Genomic DNA, 20,122 nt, shown 5'->3' on the forward strand with positions numbered 1-20,122 from the left:
TGTCTGTTAAAGGGCTGCGGGAGAAAAAACTGTCACCTCTCCAGCTGTCTGCAGCTCAGACCTCCTCTCAAAGACTGCTTAGTTTAACCCTGTCTCAGATTGTTCTCCCCTCATTTTTCTTGAATGGCTGGCTGTTTGTTCATAATGGCGATTCAGCAAATGGATTACAGTGCACCACTAATTCTCCACATCTTGAAGTCATCACACCTCAGTCTTTCTTATAAGGTAGTATTACAGTTTTTACACCACAGTCTCTCTCAAATCAAAGCCGAACAAACCCCCCTCCTGGAATTAAATGTGATTTTAAAGCATACCAGACTGATGAGGTGTAGGTGTCCTGTTAAATTAGCTCTCATCTCACCGTGCGTGTGCGCGGTGTTGTCTTTTAACTGACACAAATATCCCAGTATCGCTGAGATTCTGACCATTGTAGCTGGTGATTGATTTGTTACTTGTCAGATGCATGGAAGAAATATACGAATTAAATCAATGACCATCTAATTTTATTAGTCACATACACATGGTTAGCAGATGTTAATGCAAGTGTAGCGAAATGCTTGTGCTTCTAGTTCCGATAGTGCAGAAATATCCAACAAGTAATTAACAATTCCACAACTAACTAATACACAAATCTAAAGGGATGGAATAAGCATATGTACATTTAAATATATGGATGAGCAATGACCGAGCGACATAGGCAAGATGCAGTAGATGGTATAAAATACAGTATAGACATATGAGATGATTAATGTACGATGTGTGAACATTAACTTCTTACGGATGCAATCCCGTTAACGGGAGAGTGATATGACAACAGCGAAAGTGCAGGGTGCCAAATTCAAACAGGGATTTCATATTTAAAATTCCTCAAACATACAAGTATTATACACCATTTTAAAGAAACTTGTTGTTAATCCCACGACAGTGTCCGATTTCAAAAATACTTTACGGCGAAAACATACATTGCGATTATCTGAGGTCAGCACCTAGTCTTAGAAAAACACAGCCATTTTTCCAGCCAAAGAGAGGAGTCACAAAAAGCAGAAATAGAGAAAATGAATCACTAGCCTTTGATCTTCATCAGATGACACTCATAGGACTTCATGTTACACAATACATGTATATTTTGTTCGATAAAGTTCATATTTATATCCAAAAATCTGTTTACTGAACATAACGTGCCAATGTAATGTTTTCCTTCCAAAACATCCGGTGATTTTGCCGACACCCACATCAATTTACAGAAATACTCATCATAGATGTTGATGAAAATACAAGCGTTATACATGGAATTAAAGATATACTTCTCCTTAATGCATGCGCTGTGTCAGATTTCAAAAAAGCTTTACGGAAAAAGCACACCATGCAATAATCTGAGTACAGCGTTCAGACACCAAAACAAGCCATACAGATACCTGTCATGTTGTGGAGTCAACAGAAGTCAGAAATAGCCTTATAAATATTCACTTACATTTGATGGTCATCAGAATGCACTCCCAGGAATCCCAGTTCCACAATAAATGTTTGTTTTGTTCGATAAAGTCCATTTATGTCCAAATACCTCCTTTTGTTTGCGCGTTTAGTTCACAAATCCAAATTCATGAGGTTGCAGGCACACTTAGTCCAGACAAAAAAAATACAGTTCGTAGAAACATGTCAAACGATGTATAGAATCCATCTTTAAGATGTTTTTAACGTAAATCTTCAATAATATTCTAACTGAACAATTCCTTTGTCTTTAGAAATTAAAAGGAACGCAGCCAACTCTCACTGGCGCGTGCGATACTGAGCTCATGGTATTCTGCCAGACACCTGACTCAAACAGCTCTTATTCTCTCCCCCTTCACAGTAGAAGCCTGAAACAAGGTTCTAAAGACTGTTGATATCTAGTGGAAGCCTTAGGAAGTGCCAATCGTACCATATGTCCACTAAGTTGGATAGGCAAATACTTAACCTACAAACCTCAGATTTCCCACTTCCTGGTTGGATTGTTTCTCAGGTTTTTGCCTGCCATATGAGTTCTACTCACAGACATCATTCAAACAGTTTTAGAAACTTCAGTGTTTTCTATCCAAATCTACATATAATATGCATATCTTAGCTTCTGGGCCTGAGTAGCAGGCAGTTTACTCTGGGCACCTTACTCACCCAAGCTACTCAATACTGCCCCCCATCCATTATAAGTTAAAGTGGAATTATTTAAAGTGACTCGTGATCCATTTATTAAAGTGGCCAATCATTCGAGTCTGTATGTAGGCAGCAGCCTCTGAGTTAGTGATTGCTGTTTAGCTGTCTGATGGCCTTGAGAGATGCTGTTTTTCAGTCTCTCGGGTCCCAGCTTTGATGCACCTGTACTGATCTCTCCTGCTGGATGGTAGTGGGGTGAACGGGCAGTGGCTCGGGTGGTTGATGTCCTTGATGATCTTTTTGGCCTTCCTGTGACATCGGGTGCTGTAGGTGTTCTGGAGGGCAGGTAGTTTGCCCCCGGTGATGCGTTGTGTGAACCCCACCACTCTCTGGAGAGCCTTGCGGTTGAGGGTCGTGCAGTTGCCGTACCAGGCAGTGATACAGCCCGACAGGATGCTCTCGATTTTGCATCTGTAAAATTGAGGGTTTTAGGTGCCAAGCCAAATTTCTTCAGCCTCATGAGGTTGAAGAGGCTCTGTTGCACCGCCATCACCACACTATGTGGGTGGACCATTTCAGTTTGTCCGTGATGTGTACGCCGAGGAACTTAACTTTCCACCTTCTCCACTGATTGATGTGGATGGGGAGTACTCCCTCTGCTGTTTCCTGAAGTCCATGATCATCTCCTTTTGTTGACGTTGAATGAGAGGTTATTTTCCTGGCACCACACTGAGTGCCCTCACCACCTCCCTGTAGGCCAGGGGTGTCAAAGTCAAATGGACGGAGGGCCAAATAAAAAATGTAGCTACAAGCCGAGGGCCGGACTGTTCGAATGTTCATTGAAATTTTTTTAAATGACGCATATAGTCTAGTGAACCTAATTGAACCTACTGAAAACCTAACAAATATATTCCAATATGATCAGATAAATAAAGCAATATTTTCTTATGGCTCTGTCAGTAATCTTTAATTTTCAACAGACACAAAAGACAAATTTCCTTTATATAAAAATCCCCATAACATGAACATTAAATGAAAGAAACCGGTATTCAAGGCACCATCAGTAGCCTATATTTTCTATTTTAGCAAAAGTGGGCTAAATTTACTTCAAAGAAAAAAACAATAATAGCAATTTTCTATCATCCACTCAACTGAAATATTTCAAAAATATAATTGGATTGAAATACAATAAAATAAAGTGCAAAAATCTATTAATCAAAAACAACACTTTGTTTAAGGAGAAGTAACATGCAGTGAAAACAAATATTAAACTTTAACTTTTAAACTTGAACTGAGTAAAAACTCTAAATATGTGATTGCACAGTAATGTTCACTTGTTTGAGGTTGAGGGTGATACTTGGTGGTGTCCCATCTTTCTGAGGAAATCCTCAGAATTGAGTGGAGGTGTTCAGCAGTAAGTCGACTTCTGTGTGATGTTTTGTTCAAGTTCATCAAAGAAAACAGTTGTTCACACAGGTATGTGCTGCCAAACATAGACAACGTTTGAGCAGCCTGGATGCGCAGCTGGGGCATTGTGTCGGGGAGGAAACGGGCGAACTCCGCAGCACCCACTGCCGCATATTTTGCCCTCAGTGCATCATTGCATTGGAGGTCAATCAACTCCATTTGGAGGTTTGGTGGTGAGCTTTCCACGTCAACAGCAAATGGGTTACCGAGCAGTTCCAACCTGCTTTTTTGTGCTTCAAAGTCAGCAAATCGGCGTCGAAAGTCAGCGGCAAGCATACCTATTTTATCAGCCAACTGTGCGCTCGAACGCACTGGTAGAGAGCTTCTCTTTCATGGTCTGGCAGCTGGGAAAGTGGCTCAAATTTTCTTTCCGCATCTGCGTCTCCCACAGAGTCAGTTTGGTTTTAAATGCCTTCACTGTACTGTACATATCAGAGATGACACGATCCCGACCCTGCAGCTGCAAGTTCATTGCATTCAGATGACTCGTAATGTCACACAGAAAAGCCATTTCACACAGAAACATTTCGTCTCGGAGTTGTGTTGTGTCTTTCCCTTTGCTGTCCAAGAACAGACAAATCTCCTCACGAAGCTCGAAACATCTTTGAAGCACCTTTCCCTGGCTTAGCCATCGCACCTCTGTGTGATAAGGCAAATCACCATGCTCCGTTTCTAACTCCGTCAGAAATGCCTTGAACTGGCGGTGATTCAAACCTTTGGCTCTGATAAAGTTAACTGTGCGCGTGATGATGCTCATTACATGCTCCATTTTCAAGGCTTTACCGCACAACGCTTCCTGGTGTATGATACAATGATAAGCTGTCAGCTCACCTGTCGCGTTTTCCTCTTGCATCTTTTCCCGTATCTTCTTCACCAGTCCGCTCCTGTGTCCACACATCGCAGGTGCTCCGTCGGTTGTCAAACCCACGAGTTTTTCCCAAGGCAGCTCCATCTCATTTACACATCTTGACACCTCTTCATACAAATCATGCCCCGTAGTTGTGCCATGCATAGGACGTAAAGCCAAAAACTCCTCTGTCACGCTTAGGCTGGAGTCCACTCCGCGGATGAAAATTGACAACTGGGCAATGTCAGAAATGTCGGTGCTCTCATCCACAGCCAAGGAATATGCAATGAAATCTTTTCCCTTTTTCACAAGCTGCTCTTTTAGATTGATGGACAACTGGTCTACTCTCTCTGCAATGGTGTTTCTGCTCAGACTCACATTTAAAAAGAGTTGCCTTTTTTCTGGGCAAACTTCGTCACAAACTTTAATCATGCAGTTTTTGATGAAATCCCCTCCGTAAATGGCCGGGCTGATTTAGCGATCTCTTCTGCCAAAATAAAACTGGCCTTGACAGCAGCCTGGCCTTGTGATTTGGCTTTTTGAACAGAGCCTGTCGAGATTTGAGGCCTCGTTTTAATTCCTCTGCCTTTTGTAGCCTTTGTTCCATGTCCATATTCTTGTTTTTGTCCGCGTGTTTCGTTTCATAATGTCGTCTCAGATTATACTCTTTCAGTACCGCCACACTTTCTCCACACAGAAGACACACAGGTTTTCCAGCTACCTCCGTGAACAAATACTCCGACTCCCACCTTGTTTGAAACCCCCGGTTCTCAGTGTCCACCTTCCGTTTTGCCATTTTTGATGGGTATCTGAAAGTTAATTTTACTGTGATGCTGACAACTGCTGTGCCAATAAATATTGAAATGAAGCAGCCTACTGCTCGGTGCGTCACCGTTGCATTGTGGGAAATGTAGTATTGGTGCGTGTAAAAGATCTGCGGGCTGCCGGCTTGCTGCGGTCTGCGGGCCGGTTCTAATAATAAATCAAGATCATCCCAGGGGCCGTAAAAAACCTTCTCGCGGGCCGGATGTGGCCCGCGGGCCTTGACTCTGACATATGTGCTGTAGGCTGTCTCGTCGTTGTTGATCAAGCCCACTACTGTTGTGTCGTCAAGAAACTTGATGATTGAGTTGGAGGCGTGCATGGCCACGCAGTCATGGGTGAACAGGGAGTACAGGAGGGGACAGGAGAGACTGAGCACGCACCCTTGTGGGGCCCCATTGTTGAGGATCACCGGAGTGGAGGTGTGGTTTCCTACTTTCGCCACCTTGGGGCGGCCTGTCAAGTTCAGGACTCAATTACACACGGTGGGTTTGAGACCCAGGGCCTCAAGCATATACACTTGAAGGACACTATGGTGTTGAATGCTGGTCAAATTGGTCAAATCAGGTGGTTTTTATTTGCATTAGTCTTAAACTTGATAAACAAATATAAGTTTTTATTAGGCAAAAGTTTATTATATATTTTTCTTACGAGTCTTGGCCCACTGTTTACTCTCTGAGCTAGGCTAGCTAAGAGCTGTGTATGGTTTAGGTATTGGTAACACACGTCACTAACTGCAGTGTTTATCCCCCCATGCCTGGTAACCTTTGGGAGAGAAGCATGTGTGTGAAGGAGAGGTCTTACCTAGGCTTGGAGACTCCCTTTGCTCCGTCCCCTTTGACCGATGCTGAATGCTGCGCCGCCAGCAGCTAATTGGCCCATCAGGCATACGCTGCTGCTGAGGCGGCAGTGGTGGTTTCTGCATGCTAAATTCTACCGGCTGCATGTAGTCTGAACCTTTTATGTCTTTTTCTCCCTTCCCCCTCCCCTGCCTGAGTCAGCTGTCAGGAGCTAGAGGAAGGAGTTTCCTGGCCCCTTAGGCACAGTTTACCCTCTCCAAATAACCATAACTGGTGGGCATGCCAAACTGCCCCCAGGTCAGTGTCAGTAGGGGCAAGTCAGGATCCATCAGAAGAGATGATACTGAGGGATATTGGCAGAGTCCTTCTGAACTCTCCTGATCAGAACAATGCATTTGAGGCCTCTCATTTCAGGCTTGGCTTCACTAGACTGTCTGCTGTCATCTGCAACAAGGCTGAGGTAGACTAACTGTTTCAGTGAAGCTGAGCTAGAAAAGTCTCATTCTAACCCGGCTTGAGTCCAGGCAGCTCAGTAGGCAGGGCAAATAAAGCCTGTCAGTGGAGTACGGCTGAGGCTCAGTTGTTTTAATGGAGCTGTGGCTGAGGAGTGTCTCCCTCTCTCTTACCTGTCTGTGGACTGGTCTCCCTCTCTCTAACCGGTCCGTGGACCAGTCTCTCCCCCTCTAACCGGTCTATTGTCTGTGGATCAGAGTCTCAGCCTTCCTGCGTGCTGAAACCTGACTGTTTTTACCTCCGGTTGGAGTGTGTCTAACGGAGGATGTTCAGTTTCAGTCGTAACAAAGACCAGGGTGAATCATCATGTCGTGGCCCAGCCGACACACTTCAGCTTATACAACCTTGAGGACTCTCAGGATTTTTGATGACTCAAAATGTCAAAGTATTTTCAAATCGTTCTACTTTTATGTCCCGCCTGGCTGCACTTGGCATTCTGCTGTCTCCTGGATGGGTTTTGGCTTCTCGCCCATGGAACTTTAAAAATAAATGGTTGTCAGATGGATGAATGGTCTATCAGAATGCTGGTACAACAGCTGGTCTCTCTTTCTGTAAGTCACGTCTCCTGGTCTCACTCTCTATACATGCTCAGTCTGTAACAGAACTGACTGCTGCTACTAGACGTGGTGTCTGAGACAAAGGTGCTTGCCTTCATAGTATATGTGCATATTGTACAGACCAAGTAGACATATTTCTTCCCATTCAGGGGTCCACTGTAGCTCAGTTGGTAGAGCATGGCGCTTGCAATGGCAGGAACATGGGTTCAATTCACGGGACCACCCATGTGACCTATGGACAAAAGCGTCTACTAAATGGCAATTACTGATATTACTATTATTCAGTGACTGTCTGCCAAATTAATAAAGGGGTTAAGTGGTGTCAAGCTCAACCCCTAAACTGACCGTATATCTTAATTTGAGTTCTCTGACAGCACTGGTCTCACCTCACTAACAGACTATCCCATTACAACCTGGCAACCTGTTCAGGCGCTCCCATTCTGGAAGAGGGAGGCTCTCCAACTTGAGAACCTGACAGTCGAGGCACTGCGCTGGGCGTGCGACGGTTTGCCTCTCGTGCCATTGTTATCTTTTTCTGAGCGTGCACACACACCCTTACGTGCAGGACCTTGACATGAGCATGTGATTTGGACTCTAGGCCTCATTAGTGCTCTCTCTATTTGCGTGTGTGTTGTGTTTACTCAGCGCTCAGAGTTCATTCCTCCCAAAGGCCCTAGCCAGCCACAAGAATGCTCCCTGCTGCTCTGGAGACTGGAGAGGGAAGCCCAGAGCCCAGGCTCTTGTGTCAGTCACCCTTCTCTGCATACACGCACACAATTATTCTTGAGTTCCCCTCAACGCTCTGGTCAGTCCAGCCTTGGGCCGGGTTCACTTGGACGAAAATGCTCCAACTCAGTGAAAGAGGGAGGCGCTATATGGACTTGTCCAATATGTTTTTAATTTTTTAAATGTTATTTTTTACTATCCATTGCAAAATGTTTTGCTACCGGGTGCCCAAATGAACACGACCCAGGCCTCAGTGCCGATTCATTTCAGGCACAACTTCAATATGTGACTGACTTCTCACTGCTGTCAGACACAATAAGGCCAGAGTTGTCATGAAGTGGTTCAACTGTTCCCTTGGAGAACCTCCTCACCTACTCAACCCCTCTTCAGCACTACTACAGTTGAGGCATGGTATTGTTAGCCTATTAGTTGAAACACAGTGCAACCTCTCCCCTCAGACATGTATGACACACACACACACAACTTCCTAACGGATACAGTAAAGTCATTGTTGTCATGTATCAGTTATTGTTTGGGTACACAGCTGTTATTACAGCAGAGAGACAGTAATGTGTTGGGGTTGTGGAGTTGGGATGGAAAGGTGTGAGAATGGGCTATACGGCAGGGTGTTAGTCGTAAATAGCTGGTTTTTGCAACAACAAGAAAATAAATGGGTAAATAAAATGCAAATTGTCTGGATGGAAGAAAACAAATCCCATTGCAAAATGCTTTTTAGCCTCTTCATTGATGGAAATGCAAGTCCATGTAAATACATTTGACCGGTCCTGCTGATTGGTCTATAGGTTAATTTGCATAATTTAGTGGAATTAAATTGCCACATGTTTTTATTAGTCATTATGTATCTTAGTTATCACATGAGCACTTGAGAAGTGCAGGTTGACTCTTAACCTGCAGTCCCCCGTGGTTATATCCACAGGGTGGATGTGTTGAGTAAAGAGAAACCATACCTTAAAAAATACTTGGCCTATAAAAACGTCTAAATTATTATAGATTTATGCTGAGCTTTTTCTTTCATTATTTTAGGCTATCTGGTAAATAAAAATAAAAAGGCAGGACCAGAAAAGTAATGTTTGGAAAAGATTTGTTGAGGTGATAAAAGAATGATAGCAGTGCTGGCTTTATGTGTGATTGTGATACACTATACAAATTAAATGGTCACAAGACAGGACTTCAAATAGTCCTATGGCATGTCAATCGAACTGTAGCCTACTGTGTCGATGAGTTAAATGGAATCGGTTCAGAGTAACCTACTGTGTAGATGAGTTAAATGGAAACGGGCCAGAGTAACCTACTGTGTAGATGAGTTAAATGGAATCGGGCCAGAGTAACCTACTGTGTAGATGAGTTAAAGATGAGTTACTGTGTAGATGAGTTAAATGGAAACGGGCCAGAGTAACCTACTGTGTAGATGAGTTAAATGGAATCGGGCCAGAGTAACCTACTGTGTAGATGAGTTAAATGGAAACGGGCCAGAGTAACCTACTGTGTAGATCAGTTAAATGGAAACGGGCCAGAGTAACCTACTGTGTAGATCAGTTAAATGGAAACGGGCCAGAGTAACCTACTGTTTTTCTGATAATACTAGTCCTGTTTGAATCGACATCCCTGTGTTTTTAGACAAATGTCTGTTTTACAAGTGTTGCTTGCGGTTTGAGCAAGAAAACAAACTGATTCGATAAATTGATCGAAGTCCTGTGCATAGTTTACATATGAAGGGCTTACATGTATTAACTTTGACAATGAATGCTTTTGTTTATACGTGTTTTGCAAATGAATTGAACATTGCCAAATGCATCATTAACACATATTGCACCTATTTAATGCAAATTAGAGGTCGACCAATTAATCGCAATGGTCGATTTAATTCGGGCCGATTTTCAAGTTTTCATAACAATCGGAAATCGGTATTTTGGATGCCGATAAAATATATATATATATTAATTACCTGGTCAGCTCAGGGATTCGATCTTGCGACCTTAGGGTTAACTAGTCCAACGCTCTAACCACCTGTCTCACGAGGAGCCTGCCTGTTACGCGAATGCCGTAAGAAGCCACGGTAAGTTGCTAGCTAGCATTAAACTTATCTTTATAAAAATCAATCATTCATAATCACTAGTTAATTACACATGGTTGATATTACCAGTTTATATAGCGTGTCCTGCGTTGCATATAATCGATGCAGTGCGCATTCGTGAAAAAGGACTGTCGTTGCTGCTACGTGTACCTAACCATAAACATCAATGCCTTTCATCAAATCAATACACAAAAGTATATATTTTTTAACCTGTGTATTTAGCTAAAAGAACAGTTAGCAGGCAATATTAACCAGGTGAAATTGTGTCACTTCTCTTGCGTTCATTGCAGTTTGGGCCGCCTGGCTCATTGCGAACTAATTTGCCAGAATTTTACGTAATTATGACATAACATTGAATGTTGTACAATGTGACAGCAATATTTAGACTTAGATAAAATACGGAACGGTTCTGTATTTCACTGAAATAATAAACGTTTTGTTTTTGAAATTATAGTTTCCGGATTCGGCCATATTAATGACCTAAGGCTCGTATTTTATCGTTATTATGTTATAATTAAGTCTATGATTTGATATTTGATAGAGCAGTCTGACTGAGCGATGGTAGGCAGCAGCAGGCTCGTAAGCATTCATGCATTTTGCCAGCAGCTCTTCGCTGTGCTTCAAGCATTGAGCTGTTTATGACTTCAAGCCTATCAACTCCCGAGATTAGGCTGGTATAACCGATTTGAAATTGCTAGCAAGTTAGTGGGGTGTGTGCTAACAGCGTTTCAAATGTGACTTGGAGTGGTTGTTCCCCTTGCAGAGGCTTTTGTGGAGCTATGGGTAATTCTGCTTCGAGTGTGGCTGTTGTCGATGTGTTCCTGGTTTGAGCCCAGGTAGGGGCGAGGAGAGGGACGGAAGCTATACTGTTACACTGGCAATACTAAAGTGCCTATAAGATCATCCAATAGTCAAAGGTTAATGAAATGCAAATGGTATAGAGAGAAATGGTCCTATAATTCCTATAACAACTACAACCTAAAACTTCTTACCTGGGAATATTGAAGACTCATGTTAAAAGGAACCACCAGCTTTCATATGTTCTCATGTTCTGAGCAAGGAACTGAAACGTTAGCTTTTTTACGTGGCACATAATGCACTTTTACTTTCTTCTCCAACACTTTGTTTTTGCATTATTTAAACCAAATTGAACATGTTTCATTATTTATTTGAGGCTAAATTTATTTGTGTATTATATTAAGTTAAAATAAGTGTTCATTCAGTATTGTTGTAATGTTCATTATTACAAATAAATATAAAAAAATTGTCCGATTTAATCGGGATCGGCTTTTTTTGGGGTCCTCCAATCGGTATCGGCGTTGAAAAATCATAATCGGTCGACCTCTACTTTTAATAGATCGCAAAGCAGCATACAACCGGGCTAAAAGTTTGGAAGAAGTTCACTTTCTCATCCATAGCCTAAAAACGCATATCAAATGCAAGTTAGCTGTTTAGCTCCCATCTGTAGGCTGGGGGCATTTAGGATGTCTTCTACTGCGGATCGCTGGAATAACCTAATGATTATGATCACACTTCTTCAATTCAAATATTATGGCAACACTATACCAAAGATGGTTTGGTTTAGGAACTTGGGAACCAAGCTGGAGTTATCAGTGTAGCCTGTCATCGCCTGGACTTGTTGAAATATCTCCCCTCCTAGAGAAAAACTTCTGTTAAAAAACAAGTTAGTATTACAGGTGACAGTTTGGGGGAAAAACATATATCCAATCGTCCTCTGGAATAATGGGCATTCTGGGTTATTAAATACATAACCAATGTTCTCTGGTTATACTTGGTCCTGTGCAAATAGCAAATATTATTCACAAAATGTAGGCAAAAAAATGCATCTTTAGAGAATGCAATGCTCAGATACGATCTGTAGAAAGGCTATCTTCAACATAAAAGCTGATTTGAGTGTTTCAACACAATATGCATCGAAGCCCAACTGAAACCTTATTAGAAACACGTCGGGTCGTTTTCACAGCCTTTTCTTTGCAACTGGTCAAATTGTGCACATTTTTCAAATGACATCAATCTTTGTTTTTTCTTTCTGCTTTATTGTGTTTTCTCCCCAGGCCCTAAACGTCTTTGCTCCGCGAAAGAAGACCGAGAACTTTACCAACGTTAACTAGATTTGAAGCATTAATTATCTTTATATATTAAATTATTCTTGTTGAGCAAGAGTTTATTTAGTCTTCTAGGGCAACATATGTCTATAATTAGATAAGTGTAGCTTCTCTTTTGTCAAGGTGACTAAGAAATGGCCTACCAAATTGTCTAAATCAGGAAAAACAATATCCTGCACTCGTTTTGCAGTCTGACTGTAGCCTCGAGTGCATTTTTCTATATTTGCGTGTTAGGGTTGGGCGTGGGCCTCAGATTTTCACTGTATCACATATAGTCGGGTGGTTGCGGATGGGTTATTAGCGATGTTGAGCGGGTGAACAAACAGCGGACCCATGCACCACTAACACGCACAGTTTACAGAACCTAAGAAGAACATCTATGGGACAGTGCGAGAGCTGCTGCTTCAACTCCAACGTATCGTTCGTTGCTGCTGGAGTGCAACATGGTTTTAGAAGCCCAATCATTGCCCAACAATTCTAAGTACAATTGCTTGTTAAAAACAGTTTTGATGGCCATGGTTGGAAAATATATACGATGGTAATTGAAGCACGCTTTTCAATTCACCATTCAAATGCACAGGCAACGATAGGCAGGCTTCAAGTGCATCACATAGCGCTTTGCAATGAGCATTGCAGTATGCTTTTTGAAAACGTACTTCATTGTTTGAAACCTGACCGTTTTATGAGGCATGTCTTACCTTGCTTCAAAGTACACTATAGTGTAATTTCACCTCAAAATATATTATATTGAATAAATATGGCATTTGACCCAAAAAGTCACCCCTGGACCCCCCAACACCTCTTGCCAAGTAGTATGGAGCTGCGGCTTGGAATATTGCTTCATCCTATGTAAATGTATTCTCAGTAAAAAACATTTTTTTAGATCCTGGTAAGAGAAATTAATTATTGATATCGTTAGGTTTATTTTTGTGTCATACATCCATATATTACCTGTTTCTGACCACCTAGATGGATTTGTTCCTGCTATTAGGTGAACACTGAGATGTATTCTCATTGAATATAATTTATTTTCTCTGGTGAGAGAGATTAGTAATGAAGTTGTTAGGTTTATGTCCCATCCTACATCCTGGTATGACAAGGTTCTGACCTCTGACAGATATCATTCTGAGCACCGTGGGTTGATGCCCTAATTGGGTTACGCACCCAATGCACATGGGTCCGGTAAATTTCAAAAATGTTAGGCACATGTAAAATGCTGCCAGTCAAATGTCAGGCACCACATTTCCCCAGTGGAAACCCAGGTACATGGCTAGGCTATTTTTAGGAATTGCCTTGGGACCTCTATGCAGTGAACAAGGGGGAGCAGAAACCCCCACACACACCCAGTCTTGGCACAGCTTCCAAGCAGACTGCAGTTCTTCAGTCCTAGATTAGCATGTGGGCTACACTCCAGCAGCAGAGAGAGGAAGGGGTAGATTAAGCTAGCATATCCAGCAGCTGGGATTGTGTGTCGGTCTGTGTAGGTTGTGTGTGTGTGTAGATTATGTGTGTCGGTCTGTGTCTGTGTGTGTGTGTGTGTGTGTGTGTGTCGGTCTGTGTAGGTTGTGTGTGTGTGTGTGTGTGTCGGTCTGTGTAGGTTGTCTGTGTGTGTCGATTGTCTGTGTGTTTGTCGAGTGTGTGTAGGTTGTGTGTGTCGGGTCTGTGTAGGGTGTGTGTGTAGGTTGTGCGTGTGTAGTAGAGGTCGACCGATGTAATGTGTTTTCATAACAATTGGAAATCTGTATTTTTGGGCGCCGATTTCCGATTAATTTTTATTTTTTATTTTTATACCTTTTTTATTTAACTATGCTAGTCAGTTAAGAACACATTATTATTTTCAATGACTGCCTAGGAACTGTGGTTTAACTGCCTTGTTCAGGGGCAGAACGACAGATTTTCACCCTGTCAGCTCAGGGGTTCCAATCTTGCAACCGCACAGTTAACCAGTCCAACGCTCGAACCATTGCACTCCATGAGTAGCCTGCCTGTTAAACGAGTGCAGTAGAAGCCAAGGTAAATTGCAAGCTAGCATTAAACTTAACTTATAAAAAACAATCAATCATAATCACTAGTTATAACTACTCATCCAGTTTAGCACAGGCAATGTTAACCAGGTGAAATTGTCATTTCTCTTGCGTTCATTGTGTGCAGTGTCAGGGTATATGCAACAGTTTGGGCTGCCTGGCTCATTGCGAACTAATTTGCCAGAATTGTACGTAATTATGACATACATTGAAGGTGTTGCTAATGTAACAAGAATATTTAGAATTAGGGATGCCACCCGTTAGATAAAATACCGAACGGTTCCGTATTTCACTGAAATAATAATCGTTTTGTTTTCTTAATGATAGTTTCCGGATTCGATCATATTAATGACTAAAGGCTCGTATTTCTGTGTGTTATTATGTTATAATTAAGTCTGATTTGATAGAGCAGTCTGACTGAGCAGCAGCAGGCCCGTGATCATTCATTTAAACAGCACTTTCGTGCTTTTTGCCAGCAGCTCTTCGCAAGCACAGCGCTGTTTATGGCTTCAAGCCTATCAGCCTAATGGCTGGTGTAACCAATGTGAAATGGCTAGCTAGTTAGCTGGGTGTGCGCTAATACTGTTTCAAACGTCACTCGCTTTTAGATTTGGAGTAGTTATTCCCCTTGCGCTGCAAGGGCCGTGGCTTTTGTGGGGCAATGGGTAACGATGCTTCGAGTGTGGCTGTTGTCGATGCGTTCCTGGTTCGAGCCCAGGTAGGGGCAAGGTGAGGGATGGAAGCTATACTGTTACACTGGCAATACTATAGTGCCTATAAGAACATCCAATAGTCAAAGGTATATGAAATACAAATGGTATAGAGAGAAAAAGTCCTATAATTCCTATAATAGCCACAACCTAAAACCTCTTACCTGGGAATATTGAAGTCTCATTTTTGAAAAGGGAACCCCCAACTTTCATATGTTCTCATGTTCTGAGCAAGGAACTTAAACGTTAGCTTTTTTACATGGCACACATTGCTTTCCTCTCCAACACTTTGTTCTTGCATTATTTAAACCAAATTGAACATGTTTCATTATTTACTTGAGGCTAAATGGATTTTACTTATATATTATATTAAGTTCAAATAAGTGTTAATTCAGTATTGTTGTAATTGTCATTATTACAAAATAAAAAAGTAAAAAATTGACTTTTTATTTTTTAAATCGTTATCAGCATTTTTGGTCCTCCAATAATCGGTATTGGCTTTGAAAAATCATAATCGATCGACCTCTACTGTGTAGGTTGTGTGCGTGTGTGCGTGTGTGCGTGTGTGTGTGTGTGCGTGCGTGTGTGTGTGTAGGTTGTGTGCGTGTGTGTGTGTGTGGGTTGTGTAGTGTTGTGTAGGTGTGTGTGTGTAGGTTGTGGTGTGTGTGTAGGTTGTGTGTGTGTGTGCGTGTGTGTGTGTAGGTGTGTGTGTGTGTAGGTTGTGTGCGTGTGTGTGTAGGTTGTGTGCGTGTGTGTGTGTAGGTTGTGTGTGTGTGTGTGTGTAGGTTGTGTGTGTGTGTAGGTTGTGTGCGTGTGTGTGTGTAGGTTGTGTGCGTGTGTGTGTGTAGGTTGTGTGCGTGTGTGTGTGTAGGTTGTGTGTGTGTGTGTAGGTTGTGTGCGTGTGTGTGTGTAGGTTGTGCGTGTGTGCGTGTGTGCGTAGGTTGTGTGCGTGCGTGCGTGTGTGTAGGTTGTGTGCGTGCGTTGTGTGCGTGCGTGCGTGTGTGTGTAGGTTGTGTGCGTGCGTGCGTGTGTGTAGGTTGTGTGCGTGCGTGCGTGTGTGTAGGTTGTGTGTGCGTGCGTGTGTGTAGGTTGTGTGCGTGTGTGTGTAGGTTGTGTGCGTGTGTGTGTAGGTTGTGTGCGTGTGTGTGTAGGTTGTGTGCGTGTGTGTGTAGGTTGTGCGTGCGTGTGTGTGTAGGTTGTGTGCGTGTGTGTGTGTAGGTTGTGTGCGTGCGTGTGTGTAGGTTGTGTGCGTGCGTGTGTGTAGGTTGTGTGCGTGCGTGTGTGTGTGTGTGTGTGCGTGTGTAGGTGTGTGTTGTGTGCGTGCGTGTGTGTGTAGGTTGTGTGCGTGCGTGCGTGTAGGTTGTGCGTGCGTGCGTGCGTGTAGGTTGTGCGTGCGTGTAGGTTGTGTGCGTGCGTGCGTGTAGGTTGTGTGCGTGCGTGCGTGTAGGTTGTGTGCGTGCGTGCGTGTGTAGGTTGTGTGCGTGCGTGCGTGTAGGTGTGTGCGTGCGTGTAGGTGTGTGTAGGTTGTGCGTTGTGCGTGTGTGTAGGTGTGTGCGTGTGTGTAGGTTGTGTGCGTGCGTGCGTGTGTGTAGGTTGTGTGCGTGTGTGCGTGTGTGTTGTGTGTGTGTGTAGGTTGTGTGCGTGTGTGTGTGTAGGTTGTGTGCGTGCGTGTGTGTCGGTCTGTGTAGGTTGTGTGTGTCGGTCTGTGTGTGTGTAGGTTGTGTGTGTCGGTTGTGTGTGTTTGTCAGTACTAAATGTGACTTTCAGTAAGGGCGTGTTTGTGTATTGTGCAAAGTCGGGACTGTCGTCCGTTCTGTTCCTGGACTATATTAGGTAACTTTTGACAGCCACGGTAACAGTCAGTCAGGCTGATGTTAAACTGGCCTAAGCCTTTATCTCACTTTGACTGCCGTTTTGACTATCTGTGAATTGGATACTATTCTGTTCTGTGGGGACTTTCCCTTCATTTTAATGTTGACAGCAACAATTTGATTTTGACACTGCAGTTTTATTTTTTGAAAAGCAATGCTTCTGCCCGGTTGGAGTATGACAGCTACAGAAGGTGTTTGTAGTGTAGAAATCGTTTGATGGTAATTTGTTCATTTGTATGAGTGTTTTTTCCTCTGGACAGTTTCTTGTCAAACAAGCACAACAGACAAGTCATTACTGAAAGTTACTGAGAGAACAGGTGTAGAAACCACGCCTTCTAAACTACATTTTTCTCCCATTAGACCTGGTGTCGCTGTTCGACCTGGAGAATGACCTCCCAGACGAGCTGATCCCCAACGGGGACCTGGGTGGCCTGATGGGCATGCCCTCCAACGGTGCCCCTGGTGGGGGGGGAGGAGTGCCTGGAGGAGGTCCCCGGGGCCTGGGCTCCATGGTCCCTGATGCTGCCGCCAAACACAAGCAGCTGTCTGAGCTCCTGAGAGCGGGCGGTGCTGGGTCCGGTGGCATGGGCCCCATGATGGGGAAAGTCCCCATGGGCCAGGGCTCGCCCAACCAAGCCCAGAAAGGAAGCCCCGCCAGCGGACAACAAGGCAACGGCTCCATGGCGGGCTTCAACCAGGCTATGATGAACAGCCATGGACACGGGATGCCGGGCCAGGTGATGAACGGGGCCCTGGGACCGGCAGGACGGGGCAGGCTGGGGCTGCAGCAGTACCAGGTCCAGGCCATGCAGGGTGCTGGAGGGGGCGTGGGGCCGGGAGGCAGCAGTGTGCTGGCTGAGACTCTGGCTCAGGGAGGAGGGCAGATGGGAGCTCACAACACCATGAACGCCCAGCAGGCGAGCAACATGAATAAGGTGAGTGTTGGTGCATGTACTGTCTGTTTACTGTCTGGCTTCACTCGGGACCGAGGGTTTTGACTAGTCTGGTCAGGAAAACTCATTGCCATGGCCTATGATTTGTGATTGTAAAACTGGAGTAAATACATTGGTCATTTATATATACAATACCTGTCAAGTTTGGACACATTTCCTCATTTGAGGGTTTTTCTTTAATTTTACTATAGAATAATAATGAAGACATCAAAACTATGAAATAACACATATGGAATCTAGTAAACAAGAAAGTGTTAAACAAATCAAAATAAACTTGATATTTTATATTCTTCAAAGTAGCCACCCTTTGCCTTGCTGACAGCTTTTGCACACTCTTGGCATTCTCTCAACCAGCTTCACCTGGAATGCTTTTTCAACTTTCTTGAAGGAGTTCCCACTTATGCTGAGCACTTGTTGGCTGCTTTTCCTTCACTCTGCGGTCCAACTCATCCCAAACCATCTCAATTGGTGTTTAGGTCGGGTGATTGTGGAGGCCAGGTCATCTGATGCAGCACTCCATCACTCTTCTTTTTGGTCAAATAGCCTTTACACAGCCTGGAGGTGTGTTTGGTCAATGTCCTGTTGAAAAACAAATGATAGTCCCACTAAGCGCAAACCAGATGGGATGGTGTATCGCTGCAGAATGCTGTGGTAGCCATGTTGGTTATGTGTGCCTTGAATTCTAAATAAATCACTTACATTGTCACCAGCAAAGCACCATCACACCACCACCTCCAAGCTTCATGTTGAGAACCACACATGTGGAGATAACCCATTAATCTACTCTGCATCTCACAAAGACATGGCTATTGGAACCAAAAATTGGACTCATCAGACCAAAGGACATATTTCCACCGGTGTAATGTTCATTGCTTGTGTTTCTTGGGCCAAGCAAGTCTCCTTTTCTTACTGGTGTCCGTTAGTAGTGGTTTCTTTGCAGCAACTCGACCATGAAGGCCTGATTCATGCAGTCTCCTCTGAACAGTTGTTAAGATGTCTGTTACTTTAACTCTGTGAAGCATTTATTTGGGCTGCAATTTCTGAGGCTGGTAACTCAAATGAATTTATCCTCTGCTGCAGAGAACTCTGCATTGTCCTTTCCTGTGGCGGTCCTCATGAGAGCCAGTTTCATCATTGCGCTTGATGGTTTTTGCGACTGCACTCGAGGAAGCTTTCAAAGTTCTTAATTTTCTGTCTGAAAGTAATGATAGACTGCCATTTCTCTTTGCTTATTTGAACTGTACTTGCCACAAGATGGGCTTTCTTCTGTATACCACTCCCGCCATCTCACAACAACCGATTGGCTCAAACATGAACTTTTAACAAGGCAAATCTGTTAATTGAAATGCATTCCAAGTGACTACCTCATGAAGCTGGCTGACAGAGTGCCAAGAGTGTGCAAAGCTGTCATCTAGGCAAAGGATGGCTACTTTGAATAATCTCAAATATAAAATAATTTTTGGTTACTACATGATTTCATAGTTTTGATGTCTTCACTATTATTCTACAATGTAGGAAATGGTACAAATAAAGAAAAGTTGTGTCCAAACTTTTGACTGGTACTGTATATTTATCTTTTATTTCATTATATTCATCCAGGCTTGACACCGATGGGAGTGGGAAATGATGTCCTTGCTTTACTGTGTCCCACAGTCTTCCCGTGCTCTGGGAGCAATGCTTTCTAACTGGCTTGTTTATGGCATCATGGCTGTCTGTTTCATGCGTGCTTTGCATCAGTACATCTGTCTGTCCAGATAGGAAGCTTGTTGTTGGTTTGGTGACAGAATCGTCGGTACAGCTCTGGTTTCCCTGCTCATATCACTGCTGAGCTATGAGATTCAAAGTCATGTCTCTGTTTGGAACAGGGATTCCCTGCTCAGTGTGAGTGTGCATTGTTCTTGTACCGATTGAGCGCTATAATCCCTGTTGGTCAGTACATGTACACATGCATCTGTTGGGTCTCTCTCTCTGATGCATCCTTGTCTCCCACCCACCATATGCACATCCATCTGTAATCTTACCCTGGGATTTTGGGAGGAACAGGACACTCAGCTGGGGTGAGGAATACATCCCTCCAGGACAGCAGAAGTGACCTTTCATAGCATGTTAGGTGCACAGGCTGACCTCCGAACAGTCTTTTCCAATAACGGGATTTTTCCTGTAGCTACTGTAGTCAACGTTAGAGTTCTCCATAGCGGATCAATGCTATCTACTGGATTCCCTTGCTTGGCTAGCTGGTTGGAGCAACTGGAGTCAGCCTGCTGTCTGCTCTGAGGTCAGTGTATTCCCCTGCCTGTCTCGCTTGTAGGTAAGGCTGAGGCTAAAGCATGGAGAGAGAGGCCCATATAAATATATTTAATTTGAATTCTATGGTTAGGCCTGTAACTTGATTTCTAGCTTGGTATTTCATTAATATCCCATAGACTTAGGCCTACTATTGACCTGCTTTGAGTTGTTTTGGAATGTGGATATAGGTGGGTGAAG

General features: G+C 43.5%; 1 protein-coding gene across 1 annotated transcript in view; it reads left to right on the top strand.

Moving 5' to 3' along the window:
- Positions 1-20,122, top strand: part of LOC123999415 (CREB-binding protein-like) — an 85,058-nt gene that overhangs the window by 14,147 nt on the left and 50,789 nt on the right. Inside the window, 1 exon segment of the mRNA XM_046305193.1 lies at positions 17,046-17,620. Within this exon segment, the coding sequence (XP_046161149.1) occupies positions 17,046-17,620 (575 nt within the window).

Source organism: Oncorhynchus gorbuscha, linkage group LG16, assembly GCF_021184085.1.
Source record: "Oncorhynchus gorbuscha isolate QuinsamMale2020 ecotype Even-year linkage group LG16, OgorEven_v1.0, whole genome shotgun sequence".
Classification (NCBI taxonomy): Eukaryota; Metazoa; Chordata; class Actinopteri; order Salmoniformes; family Salmonidae; genus Oncorhynchus; species Oncorhynchus gorbuscha.